Below are 19,569 nucleotides of genomic sequence, written 5' to 3'. Positions count from 1 at the left end.
ATTACACCTTATTTTTCAACGCTCTAATAGACCCGACTTATTGCGTGCCACAAAATCCATCATCCTGCTTAATTGCTTGCTACATTTTTCCACCACACAACGAAAACCCGAATTTCCACACCCATTTTCCTCCAGATTACGCAACTCTTACACAATTTTCTACCATTTTAAATTCCTCAAGCGGAGAATGTGCGCAATTTATTAATCACAAAGAAACATTCTGTTTATCTACAGAGTTATTTTTCCAATCACGACCATGACGCTCAATTGTGATTTATGACAAATTTAAATGAGAAGAAATTGTGCACTGGGATGGCAGTGGCAGCTCGCACATTTTCAGAAATAACGAATCGTAGATTTTTTTTATTGCGGTGGCACGCCCCTGGCGGAAGCCATCATCGTGAGAAAAACGACGATTTCGTGCTTGACCCCATTGATCGCACAAATGTGCGCAATCGGAGTTTTCTTCAGATGTTGCGTATCTCCAACGGTATGCAAATAAACGGTTATTGAACTTGTGCGTTTACCGGTACGGAGTTCAGCTTGACAGATTCGAACGACCGAAGTCGAGGAGGAGCGTTTTTCGAGGAAAAAAAATGTCCAAGGTCGTTGATAACGTTCAGACCGCAATTACGAAGGTAAAATGAGTTAATGGAGGAATGTTGATTACTTGGGAGTGTGTGTCGTTAGGTAAGAAACAAATAGTGGTATCTAAATACCGCCCGTCCTTGTCTGACACTACCAGCTCGCAGGAGTGACAGAGAAAGAAGAGTTTAGTTATTCTGGTTAAGTATGTTCGAATTGGCTCGCCTGGAGGAAGGAAAGCGGACTTATTTTTTCATCGAAAATAACCGACTTTAATGTTTGAACGAATCGTGGTTTTGCTATGATTCACGCAGTTTTTCTACGACGCTGTGTTATGGATCCAGAAAAATCCATATGGGGCCACTTCCAGGTTCCAGGAGACATTCATTTCCGCTTTCGTGACGCGAATTTTGTGTCCTCTGATCCACGTTCGATTCCGTCTTGGCATTCTTTGAATTTTTCTGTCGATTCTGTGCAAAGTCGCACTTTTTGTGGTCAATATATCGCGCTGATTTAACCTTGGCCAAAACTTCCAAACTTTGCTTTTAATGAAGAAACCAGTCTTGATTTCTTCGCATGTTTGGTGGCAGCTGGACGTAGCGTTGCCAGCAGCTGAATCCATCCTCATGAATTCCATACAGGTGTGGCCTCAAGATTAATTCTTTCTGCTTGGATACACATCGGACTACTCAAGTCTCAAGTGTTATCGAAAATAATAATTGTCTCATGCTCGTCGCGTGCGCACAGCATGCATTTCTAGGTCCTGAAATATCGTAAACTCGCTTAGACAATCGTTTTGAAAAAAAAGAGTGCTGCTTCTGGCAGACGCGACGTTTGAGATTAAGCGAAACGTGAATTCGCTCTTGGCACTCAAAGAAATGTAATTTGGTAATGAAAAACCTGCAAATTTAATGGAGTCAGTCGCGTGAGAGAAAACGAAATTAATGTCTAAAAAGTTAATGGGAGGATCGCTGAACAATGCAGGAAAGTGAGTGTTGATATGTTTTGTGATGGAAATTCGGAGATTTTCAGCGAGATTTTCCGAGGACGAACTTTCGCCACTGTTTTGTTTTTGTTTTTTTTAATAGATTGGCGGTGGATTTCGATGATTGCGCGATTAACGATTATTATTTCTGTTGTGAATCTAATCTCTCTTTAATTATATTGTTTATGAGGTCTTATTGGTTAATCGAGCAGTGGCTAGGCACATATTTTAAAGATATTAACGTTTGTCATATATTTGCTTTTGAAGCAATTTGTTAGAATCTCTAGGACCTCTTGTGTCTTGTTTTCGTAGTAGTTTGAAAGAATCTCGGGGATTCCTTATAAGCTGAAAATGGAATAAGGGTGGATGGGAGGGGCCGCTTTTTACTTTATTTTAAATCTTAGATTCTACCGCATGTTAAAATATATTTCAATTCACATTTTACAGTTAATAAAATAAGTCAGTGAAATGGACACAAAAGGCGGACGGAGCTGAGTTTAGGTTTTTCTACAGAGTCTTATAAGCAAGCGGTAGCCCCGCCCACCCACCCTCTATTTTCTTAGAGGGTATGTGATTTGCCAAAATTAGTTGTATCTTAGTATGCACTAGGCCCGCCCACCCGCCCTCTCTTTTCTTAGAGGGTATCTGATTTGCCAAATTCGGTCTTATCAGGCAAGTACTAGAAAAAAAAAATGCAAAATGGAAAACTAAAAATCAAAAAATTAAATTTTAAATTGAAAAAGAAAGAATTCTAGAATCGGAGTATTGAGGAATCGAAAAATTGAAAAATAAAAAATAGAAAAATTAAAAGTACAATAAATACATTTTCCCGGTTTTTGATTTTCACTTCTTCAATTTTATTTTTGTCACAATTTTTTTGAGTTCAATTCTTCAAATTTTCAATCTTTAGTTCTTCAGTTCCTCGATTTTCCAATTTTGCAATTTTTGGTTTTCTCAATTATTCGATTTTCCGATTTGTTTCATTTTCAATATTTCGTTTTTCCGATCTTGCAGTTTTTCGATTTTTCAATTTTTCGTTTGTTCAATTTTTCAACTTCTCGATTTCCATTTTTTGGATTTTTCCAAGTTTTCATTTTATACTTTTCCTTTCGTCATTTTTGATTTTTCAATTTTACAATTTTGCAATTTTTCATTTTTTTTATTCTAACAGTTGAAATTTTTTCTTATTGCAGTTCCTTCATTTTTTCAATATTCCTTTCGATTTTATAATTTTAAAATTGGAAAATCGAAAAATTGAATACATAATTAAAAATTGAAAACTGGTGAAGTTCTTCATAGCCAATAAGAATGAATGATGAAAATGGAATAAGGGTGGGTGGGAGAATCGGAATATTGAGAAATCGAAAAATTGTAAAAATAAAGATAATAAAAAATCGCAAATTGAAAATTTGAAGAAATGAAAAATTGAAGAATCGAAAAATTGAAAAATTAAAAATAGAAAAATTGGAAAGTGCAATATCCAAATACATTTTTCCGGTGTTTAAATTTCATTTCTACAATTTTATTTATGTCACAATTTTTCGTGTGTTTATTTCTTCAAATTTTCAATCTTTAGTTCTTAAGTTCCTCGATTTTCCAATTTTGCAATTTTTGGTTTTCTCAATGATTCGATTTTCCGATTTGTTTCATTTTCAATATTTCGTTTTTCCGATCTTGCAGTTTTTCGGTTTTTCAATTTTTCGTTTGTTCAAATTTTCAACTTCTCGATTTCCATTTTTTGGATTTTTCCAAGTTTTCATTTTATACTTTTCCTTTCGTCATTTTTGATTTTTCAATTTTACAATTTTGCAATTTTTCCATTTTTTTTTTATTCTAACAGTTGAAATTTTTTCTTTTTGCAGTTCCTTCATTTTTTCAATATTCCTTTCGATTTTATAATTTTAAAATTGGAAAATCGAAAAATTGAATACATAATTAAAAATTGAAAACTGGTGAAGTTCTTCATAGCCAATAAGAATGAATGATGCAAATGGAATAAGGGTGGGTGGGAGAATCGGAATATTGAGAAATCGAAAAATTGTAAAAATAAAGATAATAAAAAATCGCAAATTGAAAATTTGAAGAAATGAAAAATTGAAGAATCGAAAAATTGAAAAATTAAAAATAGAAAAATTGGAAAGTGCAATATCCAAATACATTTTTCCGGTGTTTAAATTTCATTTCTACAATTTTATTTATGTCACAATTGTTCGTGTGTTCAATTCTTCAAATTTTCAATCTTTAGTTCTTCAGTTCCTCGATTTTCCAATTTTGCAATTTTTGGTTTTCTCATTGATTCGATTTTCCGATTTGTTTCATTTTCAATATTTCGTTTTTCCGATCTTGCAGTTTTTCGATTTTTCAATTTTTCGTTTGTTCAATTTTTCAACTTCTCGATTTCCATTTTTTGGATTTTTCCAAGTTTTCATTTTATACTTTTCCTTTCGTCATTTTTGATTTTTCAATTTTACAATTTTGCAATTTTTCCATTTTTTTTTATTCTAACAGCTGAAATTTTTTCTTTTTACAGTTCCTTCATTTTTTCAATATTCCTTTCGACTTTATAATTTTAAAATTGGAAAATCGAAAAATTGAATACATAATTAAAAATTGAAAGCTGGTGAAGTTCTTTATGGCTAATAAGAATGAATGATGAAAATGGAATAAGGGTGGGCGGGAGGGGTCTCTTTTTACTTTGTTTTAAGTCTTAGATTCTACCGCATGTTAAAATATATTTCAATTCACATTTTACAGTTTATAAAAGAAGTCAGTGAAATGGACACAAGAGGCGGACAGAGCTGAGTTTAGGTTTTTCTAAAGAGTCTCAAAAGCAAGCAGTAGCCCCGCCCACCCACCCTCTATTTTCTTAGAAGGTATGTGATTTGCCAAAATTAGTTTTATCTTAGCATGCACTAGGCCCGCCCACCCGCCCTCTATCTTCTTAGAGGGTATCTGATTTGCCAAATTCAGTCTTATCAGGCAAGTACTAGAAAAAAAAAATGCAAAATGGGAAACTAAAAATCAAAAAATTAAATTTTAAATTGAAAAACAAAGAATTCTAGAATCGGAATATTGAGTAATCGAAAAATTGTAAAAATAAAGATAATAAAAAATCGTAACGAAAAAGTGCAAATTGAAAATTGGAAGAAATGAAAAATTGAAGAATCGAAAAATTGAAAAATAAAAATAGAAAAAAATATATACATTTTCCGGGTGTTCATTCTGCAATTTTATTTATGTCACAATTTTTCGTGTGTTCAATTTTTCAAATTTTCAATCTTTAGTTCTTCAGTTCCTCGATTTTCCAATTTTGCAATTTTTGGTTCTCTCAATTATTCGATTTTCCGATTTGTTTCATTTTCAATATTTCGTTTTTCCGATCTTGCAGTTTTTCGATTTTTCAATTTTTCGGTTGTTTAATTTTTCAACTTCTCGATTTCCAGTTCTCAGATTTTTCCAAGTTTTCATTTTATATTTTTCCTTTTGTCATTTTTGATGTTTCAATTTTACAATTTTGCAATTGGTCCATTTTCCCACCACAAAATTTTTCCTTTTCACAGTTCCTTTGTTTTTTCAATATATCTTTCGATTTTATAATTTTTAAATTGAGAAATCGAAAAATTGAATAGTTAAAAATGTTTCTTCAGAGCCAATAAGAATCAGTCTTGTCAGGTAAGTAATAATAAAATATATATATATATATATATATATATAAAATTGAAAACTGAAAATCGAATAGTAAAAAATTTAAATTGCAAAACAAAGAATTCTAGAATCCGAATATTGATAAATCGAAAAATTGTAAAAATGAAAATAATAAAAAACCCCAACGAAAAACTTCAATTTGAAAATTTGAAGAAATGAAAAATTGAAGAATCGAAAAATTGAAACATAAGAATTACAAAAATTGAAAAGTCCCATAAATACATTTTCCCGGTTTTTTTTCTTCAATTCTTCAGTTCGTCGATTTTCCAATTTTTAATTTTTCCAATTTTGTAATTTTTGGAATTCCCAATTATTCGAGTTTGCGATTTGTTTCATTTTCAATATTTCGTTTTTCCGGTCTTGCACTTTTTCGTTTTTTCAATTTTTCGACTTCTCGATTTCCAGTTTTTAGATTTTTCCAAGTTTTCATTTTATACTTTTCCTTTTGTCATTTTTGATTTTTCCGTTTTACAATTTTGCCAATTTTCCATTTTTTTGATTCGAAAAGTTGAAAAATGTTCCTTTTGACAATTCCTTTATATTTTCAATATTTTTTTCGATTTTATAATTTTAAAATTGAAAAATCGAAAAATTGAGTAATTAAAAATTAATAACTGGTGAAATTCTTTCTTCAGAGCCAATAAGAATAATGATGAAAACGAAATAAGAGTGGGTGGTAAGGTCCTCTTTTTAATTTGTTTTAAATGTTAGATTCTACCGCTTGTTAAAATAGAATTAATTGACATTTTACAGTAAATACAATAAGTCAGTGAAAACAAGAGTTGGGCGGAGCTGACTTTAGGTTTTCTAAAGAATCTTATAAGCAAGCGGTAGCCCCGCCCACCGACCCCCTCTTTATTCCAGTGACTACTCTTAATATTATTCAATCTTATCTTGGCAAGTACTAGCCCCACCCACCCACCCTCTATTTTCTTGGAAGGTATGTGATTTGCCAAAACTAGTTTTATCCAGGCCCGCCCACCCGCCCTGTGTCTGCTTAGAGGGTATGTGATTTCCCAAAATCAGTCTTATCTTATCAGGCAAGTACTAATAAAAAAATTAAAAATTGAAAGATTACAAATTGAAAAATTGAAGAAACGAAAAATTGAAAAATCCAAAAAATGAGAAATTAAAAATTGAAAACTCCAGAAATTGCAAATAGAAAAATTGCAGAAACGGGAACTGGAAATTAAAATTGAAAAAACGAAAAAAAAAAAAATCGAAACACTGAAAAATCGAATAAATAAGAAAAGAACGAAGGTCTTCTTTTTACTTTGTTTAAATCCTAGATTCTACCGCTTGATAAAATAGACTTAATTCACATGTTACGGTAAATACAATAAGACAGTGCAAACAAGAGATGGGCGGAGCTGAGTTTACGTTTGTCTAAAGAGTGTTATAAGCACGCAGTAGCCCCGCCCACCGACCCCCTCTTCATTCAGTTTCTACTCTTAATATTATTCAATCTTATCTTGGCAAGTACTAGGCCCGCCCACCCGCCCCCTATCTTCTTAGAAGGTATGAATTTGCCAAAATCAGCCTTATCAGGCAACTACTAACAAAAAAATGAAAAATTGAAAACTGAAAATAAAAAAATTTAAATTTAAATTGAAAAACGAAGAATTCTAGAATCGGAACTGAAAAAAAAGACAATAAAAAAAAATCCCAACCAAACACTGCAAATTGAAAATTTGAAGAAATGAAAAATTGAAGAATCGAAAAATTGAAAAATAATAATTGAAAAGTCCAATAAATACATTTTCTCGGTTTTTGAATTTCATTTCTTCAATTTTAATTATGTCACAATTTTTCGTGTGTTCAATACTTCAAATTTTCAATCTTTAATTCTTCAGTTGCTCGATTTTCCAATTGTTATTTTTTTTAATTTTGCGCTTTTTGGATTTCCGAATTATCCGACTTTCCGATTTGTTTCATTTTCAATATTTCGAATTCCCGATCTTGCAGTTTGTCGATTTTTCAATTTTTCGTTTGTATCGATTTTTCAACTTCTCGATTTCCAGTTTTTAGATTTTCCAATTTTGCACTTTTTTCATTTTTTTTATTCGAATTTGAAATAATCTTAGAATCTTCCTGTGTATTGTCTTTGAAGCGATTTATTAGAGTTTCTGGGACCTCTTGTGTCTTGTTTTTGAAGTAATATGAAATAATCTCGAGGATTGTCCGTCTTGTTTTTGAATAATTTGAAAGAATCTCGGGGATTCCTTGTCTTGTTTTAGAAGTAATTTGAAAGAATCTCGGGGATCTCATGTCTTGTTTTTGAAGTAATTTGAAATAATCTTGGCGATCCTCCGTCTTGTTTTTGAAGTAATTTGAAAGCATCTCGGGGATTCCTTGTCTTGTGTTCGAAGTAGTTTGAAAGAATCTCGGGGATCGCTTATCTTATTTTTAAAGTAATTTGAAATAATCTCGGGATCCTTCGTCTTATTTTTGAAGTAATTTGAAATAATCTCGGGGATTGTTCGTCTTGTTTTTGAGGTAATTTGAAAGAATCTCGGGGATCTCATGTCTTGTTTTTGAAGCAATTTGAAATAACCTTGGCGATCCTCCGTCTTGTTTTTGAAGTAGTTTGAAAGCATCTCGCGGATTCCCTGTCTTGTGTTCGAAGTAGTTTCAAAGAATCTCGGGGATCGCTTATCTCATTTTTAAAGTAATTTGAAATAATCTCGGGGATCCTTCGTCTTATTTTGAAGTAATTTGAAATAATCTCGGGGATTGTTCGTTTCATTTTTGAGGTAATTTGTAAGAATCTCGGGGATTCCTTGACTTGCTTTAGAAGTAATTTGAAAGAATCTTGGCGATCCTCCGTCTTGTGTTTGAAGTAGTTTGAAAGAATCTCGGGGATCGCTTATCTTATATTTAAAGTAATTTGAAATAATCTCGGAGATCCTTTGTGTTATTTTTGAAGTAATTTGAAATAATCTCGTGAATTGTTCGTCTTGTTTTTGAGGTAATTTGAAAGAATCTCGGGGATTCTTTGTCTTGTTTTAGAAGTAATTTGAAAGAACCTCTGGGATCTCATGTCTTGTTTTTGAAGTAATTTGAAATGATCTTGGCGATCCTCCGTCTTGTTTTTGAAGTAGTTTGAAAGCATCTCGGGGATTCCTTGTCTTGTGTTCGAAGTAGTTTGAAAGAATCTCGGGGATCGCTTATCTCATTTTTGAAGTAATTTGAAATAATCTCGGAGATTGTTCGTCTTGTTTTTGAGGTAATTTGAAAGAATCTCGGGGATCGCTTATCTTATTTTTAAAGTAATTTGAAATCATCTCGGACATCCTTTGTGTTATTTTTGAAGTAATTTGAAATAATCGCGGGGATTCTTTGTCTTGTTTTACCAGTACTTTGAAAGAATTTCGCGGATCTCATGTCTTGATTTTGAAGTAATTTGAAATATTCTTGGCGATCCTCCCTCTTGTTTTTGAAGTGGTTTGAAAGCACCTCGGGGATTCCTTGTCTGGTGTTCGAAGTAGTTTGAAAGAATCTCGGGGGTCGCTTATCTTATTTTTAAAGTAATTTGAAATAATGTCGGGCATCCTTCGTCTTATTTTTAAAGTAATTTGAAATAATCTCGGGGATTGTTCGTCTTGTTTTTGAGGTAATTTGAAAGAATCTTGGGGATTCCTTGTCTTGTTTTAGAAGTAATTTGGAAGAATCTCTAGGATCTCATGTCTTGTTTTTGAAGTAATTTGAAATAATCTTGGCAATCCTTCGTCTTGTTTTTGAAGTAGTTTGAAAGCATCTCGGGATTCCTTATCTTGTGTTCGAAGTAGTTTGAAATAATCTCGGGGATCGCTTATCTTATTTTTAAAGTAATTTGAAATAATCTCGGTGATCCTTCATCTTATTTTTGAAGTAATATGTAATAATCTCGGGGATTGTTCGTCTTGTTTTAGAAGTAATTTGAAAGAATCTCGGGGATTCCTGGTCTTGTTTTTGAAGTAATCTGAAATAATCTTGGCGATCCTCCGTCTTGTTTTTGAAGTAATTTGAAATAATCTCGGGAATTGTTCGTCTTGTTTTAGAAGTAATTTGAAAGAATCTCGGGGATCTCATGTCTTGTTTTTGAAGTAATTTGAAATAATCTTGGCGATCTTCCGTCTTGTTTTCGGGGATTATTTGTCTTGTCTTTGAAGTAATGTGAACTAATCTCGAGGCTCTTTCGTTTTGTTTTCGAAGTAATTTGAAAATATCTCAAGCATATTTCTGTGTATTGTTTGAAGCAATTTTTTAGAATTTCTGGGACCGTTTGTGTCTTGTTTTTGAAGAAATTTTGAAGAATCTCGGGAATCCCTTGTCTTATTTTTGAAGTAATTTGAAAGAATTTCGGGGATCTTATTGTTTTTGAAACAATTTATCAGAGTGTCCGGGAGTCCGGTCTTGTTTTTGAAGTAGTTTGAAAGAATGTCGGCGATTCCTTGTATTGTTTTTGAAGTTCTTTAAAATAATCTCGGAGATCCAATTTCTTGTTCTTACAGTAATTTGAAGGAATCTCGGGGACGCACCGATTTTCAGATGATATGATATCACTTATATTTATCACAAAAAGCAATCTGTAATGTATAAAAAAATTAAACCAGTATTACACGCTGTCAAAAAATATTACTCCTATTATTTTTTAATAATAATTAACTTAATTTTAAAAAATAAAACTCACTGGCTCATGCATAAAATAGAGCTTTATTGAAATTTGTTTATCCATAATTCTAGACCTTTTTGTATACATATACAATATAAATTTTGGAATGTAGGCAACTCAAAATATTTCATTCCTTTACGCTTGATTGTTGAATGGAAGAAACTCGAAAAATCGTATAACAAACAAAAAAAAGCTCTTGGACGAATAAAATTTAATCTCGTTTTTTTTTTAAGCTCTTTAGTTCAAGAGGGACTTCGTTATAAATTTCATTTCGTTACGACTTTAGCTACAATTTCCGCCCCTGCGTACAAATTACCCTCTTACAACCTTCCTGAAAAATACAACAACACAAAACACTTCCACCCTCTAATTTATGCAATTTTTTATCAGCACCCTCGCACCCTTACCAAATCTAATAAACTCCTCAAATCAATTACGTTTATCGCCAGTCCCAGCACAAATCCCCAACGGCCCAAACATTTAACTGTAAATTCCTCCGTCTTAAGTATTACAAGTCTCACCCAAGGCATACCAATCTACAACCGGCATCTCAGGTCTCGATTCTCGTCGTAGCCAGTCTTGCATTGAAATCCGACGAGGTAAATCCAGTCGAGCAGTTGCAGCTGTAAACAATACAGTGCTTCTGAAACCTCATGTGAAGCGATGAAATAGTTCGAAGAACGCGTGAAGTGTCTGATGCAAGTGGTTTCGAAATGCTGTGATTAGTGCCTTTGGGATTTATCAAGTGTTCACAAAGTAAGTAGAGGCGTCGAAAATCGGTCCTGCGTACCGGAAAATTTTAGTTTTCGAGCCCGCTGAAAACTCCTCCGGATAAGTTGCGTCCTTAGGGTGTGCCTGCGGCACTCCCATCCTCCGTCCCAGATGCTTGAGAAAGTGTCAAATCGCGAAAACTTGGAAAAGTGTGTCCGATCTGTGAATATTCAGGCAAAGGTGGTGACCCCCGATTTCTCCTCAAAGCCGCTTTTGCTGGAAAATCGAGCTTTGTGTAAAAAGCGAAACGTTCGATTTCTATTCATCAAAACGAAATTATGATAATCCGCCACAACTACTCATTTAATTAAGTTGTTTGTGGAATTGTTATTTGAATAATTAATAGACGGCAAGTGGGTCGAGGAGTGTTTGTATCCCAACCGCCAATAATATTTTGAGGGAATTCAACCTTGCGGTGCGAAGATGGAGTGTTTTTTGACCATTTTTCGATTGTAATTGGGTCAATAAATGCCCACACTGTTTGGATTTTCGCACCTATGGGGGAATTATGGCGTGTTTTTGTTGACAGGTGTTGTTTTAGTGTGTACACACGAGTCCTGCGTAATCAAATTATGAAATGTTGGCTATTTATAATGGGGATATGTTGGCTACGTGTGTGGCATAGTTATGGACTAATTTGTTTGTTGGCTATAAATTATACTAACTCACTCGGGCCAATATTATGTTCTATTTGTGTTATGGAAATGCGAATATTCCAAATAAATACATGGTTTTAGTAGAGTTGGTAATTTTTCAGGCGTTTATAAACGCGATTTGTGTTAATTTAAAACGGTGGTTTTGTATTTGGGATTAAATATTCAGCTGCATTGTGTGCTGTTACGGAATTTTTTTCTAGTAAAAATAGAATGCTGCTGTTCCTGGAATTCGTATATATCCAGGTTCTAAAAATTATCATTTCCAGAGTAAATAAACCCGCGGGGTTGTAAAATTTCAAATTTAAATCCGAAACGAGTTCCAGTGACAGTAATTGAATGCAAAGTTCCAATAAAAAGCGAATTTGGCGTTTATGCACTATAAAGCTAATAATAATGAGCCGCTGTGGTAAAAACTGCACACTTTTGGTTTTTTTCCATTCTTAATTTAATAAATAAATACTTCAAAAATAGGTTTTTCACTTTCTTATTGCTTGTAATTTTTGAACTACAATGTTGGGTTAACGAGTAAAGGACATTAATTAAATTTTTGTTAACTTCCTTCTAAAAAATGGTGACGTCAAATTTATCTGTTTAAAAACCGCATTTTCTGGTTTATGTGAAAGAACTACTAAAGATAAAATCATTAAACGTAGGTTTTTCTGAAAAATTGTTCAAAACCGATGGCCAAAACTGATTCTTTCGGATGTGCAATTTTTGAAAGAATTTTAAATGATCTCATGGATTCGACAGTGTTTTGTTTTAGAAGGAGAGTGAAAGAATCTTGAGATCTAGTGTTTTTTTAAGAACATGAAAGAATCTTCCACTCTGTTTATGTCTGATTTTTGAAAGAAATTGAAAAAATTTCGATAGGTCTTGGTGTTTTGTTTTTTAAGAGTGTAAAAGGATCTTGGGGCTTTTTTATGTCTTGTTTTTTAAAGATTTTGAAAGAATCTGGAAAGTTTTGTGTGAGTTTTTTTAGAGAATTTGCAAAGAAATTCAGCAACTCTCGGTGTTTTGTTTTTGAACGAGTTTGAAAAAATCTTTGAGGTCCTTTGTATATTTCTTTTGAGAGAATTTGAAAAAAATGTCGGCGATCCCCTGGTTTTTGTTTTTGAAAGAGTTTGATAGAATTTTTGGGGTCCTTTGTATTATTTGGAGAGAATTTGAAAAGAATTTCAAAGTGTATGTTTTTGAAAGAGTCTGAAAGCATTTTTGGGGTCCTTTATTACTTATCTTGGAGAAAATTTGAAAAGAATCTCAGGGACCCTCTGCTATTTTGCTTTTGAAAGGACTTATGATCCTATGTGTATTATTTTTGAGAGAATTTGAAAAGAATCTATCTCGGAGATTTCTGGTATTTTGCTTTTGAAAGAGTTTGATAGAATCTTTGATCCATGTATGTTATTTTTGACAGAATTTGAAAAGAATCTCCAGGACTTCTGGGATCCTTTGTGTGTTATCTTTAAGGGAATTTGAAAAGAATCTCAGGGATTCGCTGGTGTTGTTTTTGAAAGAGTTTGAAAGCATTTTTGGGGTCCTTTGTGTCTTATTTTGGAGAGAATTTGAAAAGAATCTCGGGGTCCTCTGGTATTTTGCTTTTGATAGAGTTTGAAAGAGTCTTTGATCTTATGTGTGTTATTTTTGAGAGAATTTGAAAATAATTTCGAAGTCTCAAGGAGTTTGTTTTTGAAAGAGGGTGAAAGCATTTTTGGGGTCCTTTATTACTTATCTTGGAGAGAATTTGAAAAGAATCTCAGGGACCCTCCGGTGTCTTGTTTTTGAAAGAGTTTGAAAGAATTTTTGGGATTCTTTGTGTCTTATCCTGAAGAGAATTTGAAAAAAATCTCTGGGACCTCTGGTATTTTGCTTTTGAAAGAATCTGTAATCCTATGTGTGTTATTTTTGAGAGAATTTGAAAAGAATCTCGGCGATTTCTGGTATTTTGCTTTTGAAATAGTTTGATGGAATCTTTGATTCTATGTACGTTATTTTTTGGGAGAATTTGAAAATAATCTCGAGGACTTCTGGTATTTTGGTTTTCAAAGAGTTTGAAAGAATCTTTAGGATCCTTTTTGTGTTATCTTTAAGGGAATTTGAAAAGAATCTCGGGGATTCGCTGGTGTTGTTTTTGAAAGAGTTTGAAAGCATTTTTGGGGTCCTTTGTATCTTATCTTGGAGAGAATTTGAAAAGAATTTCGGCGACTTCTGGTATTTTGCTTTTGAAAGAATCTGTGATCCTATGTGTGTTATTTTTGAGAGAATTTGAAAAGAATCTCGGAGACTTCTGGTATTTTGCTTTTGAAAGAGTTTGAAAGAATCTTTAGGATCCTTTGTGTGTTATCTTTAAGGGAATTTGAAAAGAATCTCAGGAATCTCCTAGTATTGTTTTTGAAAGAGTTTGAAAGCATTTTTGGGGTCCTTTGTGTCTTATCTTGGAGAGAATTTGAAAAGAATTTCGGCGACCTCTGGTATTTTGCTTTTGAAAGAATCTGTGATCCTATGTGTGTTATTTTTGAGAGAATTTGAAAAGAATCTCGCGGACTTCTGATATTTTGCTTTTGAAAGAGTTTGAAAGAATCTTTGATCCTGTGTTTTATTTTTGAGAGAATTTGAAAAGAATCTCGGGGACTTCTGGTATTTTGGTTTTCAAAGAGTTTGAAAGAATCTTTAGGATCCTTTGTGTGTTATCTTTAAGGGAATTTGAAAAGAATCTCAGGGATCCCCTGGTGTTATTTTTGAAAGAGTTTGAAAGCATTTTTTGGGTCCTTTGTGTCTTATCTTGGAGATAATTTGAAAAGAATCTCGGGGTCCTCTAGTATTTTGCTTTTGATAGAGTTTGAAAGAATCTTTGATCCTTTGTGTGTTATTTTTGAGAGAATTTGAAAAGAATCTCGGGGAGTTTTTGGATTTTGCTTTTGAAAGAGTTTAAAAGAATCTTTAGGATCCTTTGTGTGTTACCTTTCAGAGATATTGAAAATAATCTCGGGGACTCTCTGGTGTCTTGTTTTTGAAAGAGTCTGAAAGAATTTTTGGGATCCTTTGTGGATCCTTATCTTGGAGAGAATTTGATAAGAATCTCGGAGATTTCTAGAATTTAAAAAGAATCTCAAGGATCCCGTGGTGTCTTGTGTTTGAAAGAGTCTGAAAGAATCTTTGAAGTCCTTTGTGTCTTATCTTGGAGAGAATTTGAAAAGAATCTCGGGGACCTCAGGTATTTTGCGTTTGAAATAGTTTGAAAGAATCTTTGATCCTATGTATGTTAGTTTTGAGAGAATTTGATAAGAATCTCGGGGACCCTCTGGTGTCTTGTTATTGAAAGTCTGAAAGAATTTTTGGGATCCTTTGTGTCTTATCTTGGAGAAAATTTGAAAAGAATCTCTGGGACCTGTAGTATTTTGCTTTTGAAAGAATCTTTGATCGTATGTGTGCTATTTTTGAGAGAATTTGAAAAGAATCTCGGAGACTTCTGGTATTTTGCTTTTGAAAGAGTTTGAAAGAATCTTTAGAATCTTTTGTGTGTTATCTTTGAGAGAATTTAAAACGAATCTCAGGGATCCCGTGGTGTCTTGTTTTTGAAAGAGTTTGAAAGAATCTTTGAAGTTCTTTGTGTCTTATCTTTGAGAGAATTTGAAAAGAATTTTGGTGACCCCTGGTGTCCTGTTTTTGAAAAAGTTTGAAAGAATCTTTGATCTTATGTGTGTTATCATTGAGAGAATTTGAAAAGAATGTTGGGGATCCCCTGGTGTCTTGTTTTTGAAAGAGTCTGAAAGCATTTTTGAGGTCCGTTGTATCTTATCTTGGAGAAAATTTGAAAAGAATCTCGGGGACGTCTGGAATTTTTAAAGAATTTGAAAGAATCTTCGATCCTATGTGTGTTATCTTTGAGAGAATTTGAAAAGAATTTCGAAGCCTCTGGTGTTTTGTTTTTGAAAGAGTTTAAAAGAATTTTCGGGATCCTTGGTGTGTGTATTTTTTTATATAAAAGGATTTGAGAAAGAATTTTGAAGATTTCTAGTGATTTATTTTAGAAAGAGAATTTTTCGGGTCCTTCGTTTGTTATTTTTGAGAGAGTTTGAAAAGAATCTCGGGGTTCCTTGGTATCTTGTTTTTGAAAGAGTTTGAAATGATTTTTGGAGTCCTCTATGTGTTATCTTTAAAAGAATCTCGTTGACCCCTGGTATCTTGTTTTTGAAAGAGTTTGAAAAATTGTTTGAGGCCCAGAGTGTGTCTTTTTATGAACATGAAATCCTCCTCTCTGTGTTATTTTTAAAAGAACTTGAAAGTCATCTCGGGTGGCCTAGGTCTCTAATTTTGAAGAAGTTTGAAAAAATTTTAAAGGGTTTTGGTATATGTATCTTTTTTTTAATATGAAAGAATCGTGAAGGTTAAAAGAATTTGAACGACCCCTGGTGCTTTATTTCTGGAAAATTTTGAAAGAATCTGTGTGTCATCTTTGAGAGATTTCGAAAAGAATTTCGAGGCCCCTGGTGATTTGTTTTGAAAAAAATTGAAAGAATCTTTGAGAACATGTGAGAATCTTTAGGGTCTCCTTTCTGTGTTATTTTTAAAAGAATTTGAAAAGAATATCGGAGACTCTAGGTCTTTATTTTTGGAAGAGTTTGAAAGAATCTTTGGGGGGTCCTTGACGTGTATATGTTTTTTTTTAATATGAAAGAATCTTGTTTTTTTTTTTATGTGTTACTTTTGGAAGAATTTGAAAAGACTCGCCAGTGTGGGCTTTTTTAACAGTATGAAAGAATGTGGAGGATTGTTTTTTTTTTAGAAAATTTGAAAAAATTTCAGAGACCCCTGATGCATTGTTTTTGAAAGAATCTTTGACGTCCCGTGCTGTATTTTCGAAAGAATTTGCAAAAATCTGGACTCCTAGTGTAGGTATACGAAATAGTGCTAACTTAACTTGAAAATAAGATAAATTAAGCACTAATTTACGTCATTCAAACTTAAAGAGTGACAAATGGAAAACATTTAGACCTGTGTTTGACGGTATTTCCGAAATAATCTGGACACCCAAAATATCGTTGTTTACAACGTAAATCTCTCTCGACATATTTTTTAGCGTTCTATTTTATTATCTAAACCAATATTTTACTAAAGAATTCATAAAGGTCAGCTGATGTTTGTTAAAAGCAATTAAAACGCTAAATCACCGATTAATCAATTTAACAATGAACAAACATCCATTAATTCTTGTCCATTTCCAATCGCATTACTAGTTAGTGTCGATTACGCTCTGTAAAACAAATTTATCACAATAAGGTCACCAAATCAGCAAATAATTTTGACATATCGCCAATTCCAAACGTATTATACAGTCGCCAACAACTTCTCGTCTTTAAATACCCGTCTCTTAATTATAAAATCAGAATGCATAGCGACCTTAACCGCCACCCACACACCCACGCTCTACTCATCAAGGCTCCCATCCCAAAATAACATATCCACGCACACAACATCAACCGATGACACAAAACAAACACCATTATTTGCCATTGTTTGATGTGTAGGTCAGGAAAGCCTAACAAACCATCATTGTTTCCAAACACATTGTATTTATAAAGATTACCACATTCAAGGTCGTGCGAAAAGCGCATCATCAATTTTCCAGACTCACTTTCGTCGGAGATAAAGCAGCGTTCGTTCGAGTTTCCGTTTTTCTGTTTAATCACAAACCGCATATTTCAGTAATAATCTCGGCGATCCACTTCCATGGAAATAAAACGCTTCGTTTTCGAGCACACACAATCTGGAGTTCCTGGGCGTTTAACGTGGTGTCGCGGCGGAAATGAGTAATTTTCGTAACCTTCATCCGCGGTTTATCGTATATCTGTGCGGTAATTAGAACGGGGAAGAGTGTGAAGAAGTTTGCTGTTAATTGAAGTTTATGCTTGCATTATGATTGTTATTAAAGCATTCTGCAAGTGTCAAGCACGTTTGAACTCAATTGGCTAGGTTTGTTCGAATGTGGTCCGATTTGTGTGTTCGAATAGGCTCTAATTAAGTACAATGAAAGCGGACGGTGGCCGTACTGGTGAAATGTAAGCAGATTGACACGAAGAGAAACGCGGTCATTGAGGTGGATAATTAATATGCAGGATCGTATTGCATGGTAAAGTAAGCCCGCTTCAAATTGCTACATATTGCACATTTCATGTTAATTGAATTGTGGGTAGAAAACGTGAAGTGGAAAGGAAAGGTCTGTGTGACACGCTGTTATAGTTTTCGCTGTCATTGTGAATGGGGCAAGTTGAGAGATTGGGATAAGCGTGAGCATTGGTGTGGAGTGCTGGATGAATGGAAGGTAGATGGGGGGATAACAGACGTTAAGTGATTACAATCGTAGTAGTTTAGTCGTACATGCAGGGGTGGGAATTTTGGCGACAAATACCGTTTAATCGTCGGTCGAATTTCCAAGGGGTCAACAGGTTCGATCGTGGTTTATGATGTGATCTACAATAGGGAAATCTGTCACAACTTCTATGAAAATGTTGTCCAAACTTAGAAAGTGAACGACGTCATCTCAAAAACTTATTCATTTTTCAGTTGATGTACATCTATCTTGTTTTATCTGTTGATTTCTTTGGCTTTCAGGTAAACATACTTACTGTACTCTTATCATTAACGGATATTTTGTTGACAATTTAACAGTTTTTCGATAGACGTTTACTCCTATCTGCTTGAATATTGAGTTCAAAGTGGTAGTTTCCAATTTGTCTTTTCTGCTTGTTTCTTTAGCTTTCACTTAAACATATTCTTGTCATTAACGGATATTTTGTTGACGATTTAACGGTTTTTCGATTAGCGTTTATCCTATGCCGGTTTCTTTGGCTTTCAGATAAACAAACTTATGTATTTTTGTCTTTAACGGATATTTTGTTGACCATTTAACAATTTTTCGATCGACATTAAACATGATTTGCTTGAATTTTGAGTTCCAACTGGTAGTTTTAGATTTTTCTTTACTGTTGGTTTCATTGGCTTTCAGGTAAACATACTTAATATATTCTTGTCATTAACGGATATTTTGTTGACAATTTAACAGATTTCCGAACGACTTCGACCCCTATCTACTTGAAATTTGAATTCTGAATCGTAGTTTCTAATTTTTCTTTTCTGTTATTTTCTTAGGCTTTCAGATGCATATACTTATTGTACTCTTGTCATTAACGGATATTTTGTTGACAATTTGACAGTTTTTCGACAGACGTTTACTCCGATCTGCTCGAATTTTGAGTTTAAAGTGATGGTTTCTAATTTGTCTTTTCTGCCAGTTTCTTTGGCTTTCAAATAAACATACTTAGTATATTCTTGTCATTAACGGATATTTTGTTGACAATTTAACAGTTTTTCGAACGACTTTTACCCCTATCTACTTGAATTTTGAATTCCGAATCGTAGTTCCTAATTTTTATTTTCTGTTACTTTCTTATGCTTTCAGGTAAACATACTGACTGTTCTCTTGTCATTAACGGATATTTTGTTGACAATTTGACAGTTTTTCGACAGACGTTTACTCCGATCTGCTTGAATTTTGAGTTCAAAGTGATGGTTTCTAATTTGTCTTTTCTGTTGGTTTCTTTGGCTTTCAGATAAACAAACTTAGTGTATTTTTGTCATTAACGGATATTTTGTTGACCATTTAACAATTTTTCGATCGACGTTAAACCTCATTTGCTTGAATTTTGAGTTCCAAGTGGTGGTTTTTGATTTTTCTTAACTGTTGGTTTCTTTGGCTTTCAGGTAAACATACTTAGTATATTCTTGTCATTAACGGATATTTTGTTGACAATTTAACAGTTTTTCGAACGACTTTTACCCCTATCTATTTGAATTTTGAATTCCGAATCGTATTTTCTAAATTTTTCTTTTCTGTTACTTTCTTAGGCTTTCAGATACACATACTTACTGCACGCTTATCATTAACGGATATTTTGTTGACAATTTGACAGTTTTTCGACAGACGTTTACTCCGATCTGCTTGAATTTTGAGTTCAAAGTGATGGTTTCTAATTTGTCTTTTCTGCCGGTTTCTTTGGCTTTCAGATAAACAAACTTTGTATATTTTTGCCATTAACGGATATTTTGTTGACCATTTAACAATTTTTCGATCAACGTTAAACCTCATTTGCTTGAATTTTGAGTTCCAAGTGGTAATTTTTCATTTTTCTTAGTTGTTGGTTTCTTTGGCTTTCAGT

At 33.3% G+C, this 19,569-nt stretch overlaps 1 protein-coding gene across 3 annotated transcripts in view; it reads left to right on the top strand.

The window, feature by feature from the left end:
- Window positions 1–10,472: 10,472 nt before the first annotated feature.
- The window catches only part of LOC135123982 (uncharacterized protein), a 31,707-nt gene continuing 22,610 nt past the window's right edge, over window positions 10,473–19,569 (top strand). Inside the window, exon 1 of one of the 3 annotated variants that reach the window (XM_064048854.1) lies at window positions 10,473–10,685. Coding sequence is in view for 1 of the 3 variants with exons in the window: in XM_064048846.1 (XP_063904916.1) it covers window positions 17,481–17,483 (3 nt within the window). In the remaining 2 variants the exon portion in view is untranslated. Of the gene's footprint in view, window positions 10,686–17,058; window positions 17,489–19,569 lie in introns of those variants that run through there. The other 2 variants (XM_064048870.1, XM_064048846.1) reach the window with 2 other exon arrangements.

The sequence above is a fragment of the Zophobas morio genome, unplaced genomic scaffold (genome assembly GCF_036711695.1).
Source record: "Zophobas morio isolate AGI-343-1 ecotype UQ-CSIRO unplaced genomic scaffold, CSIRO_AGI_Zmor_V1 ptg000002l, whole genome shotgun sequence".
Taxonomy (NCBI): Eukaryota; Metazoa; Arthropoda; class Insecta; order Coleoptera; family Tenebrionidae; genus Zophobas; species Zophobas morio.
The sequence above is the reverse complement of the archived record's forward strand: the minus strand, read 5'-3'. Positions and strand labels throughout refer to the sequence as shown.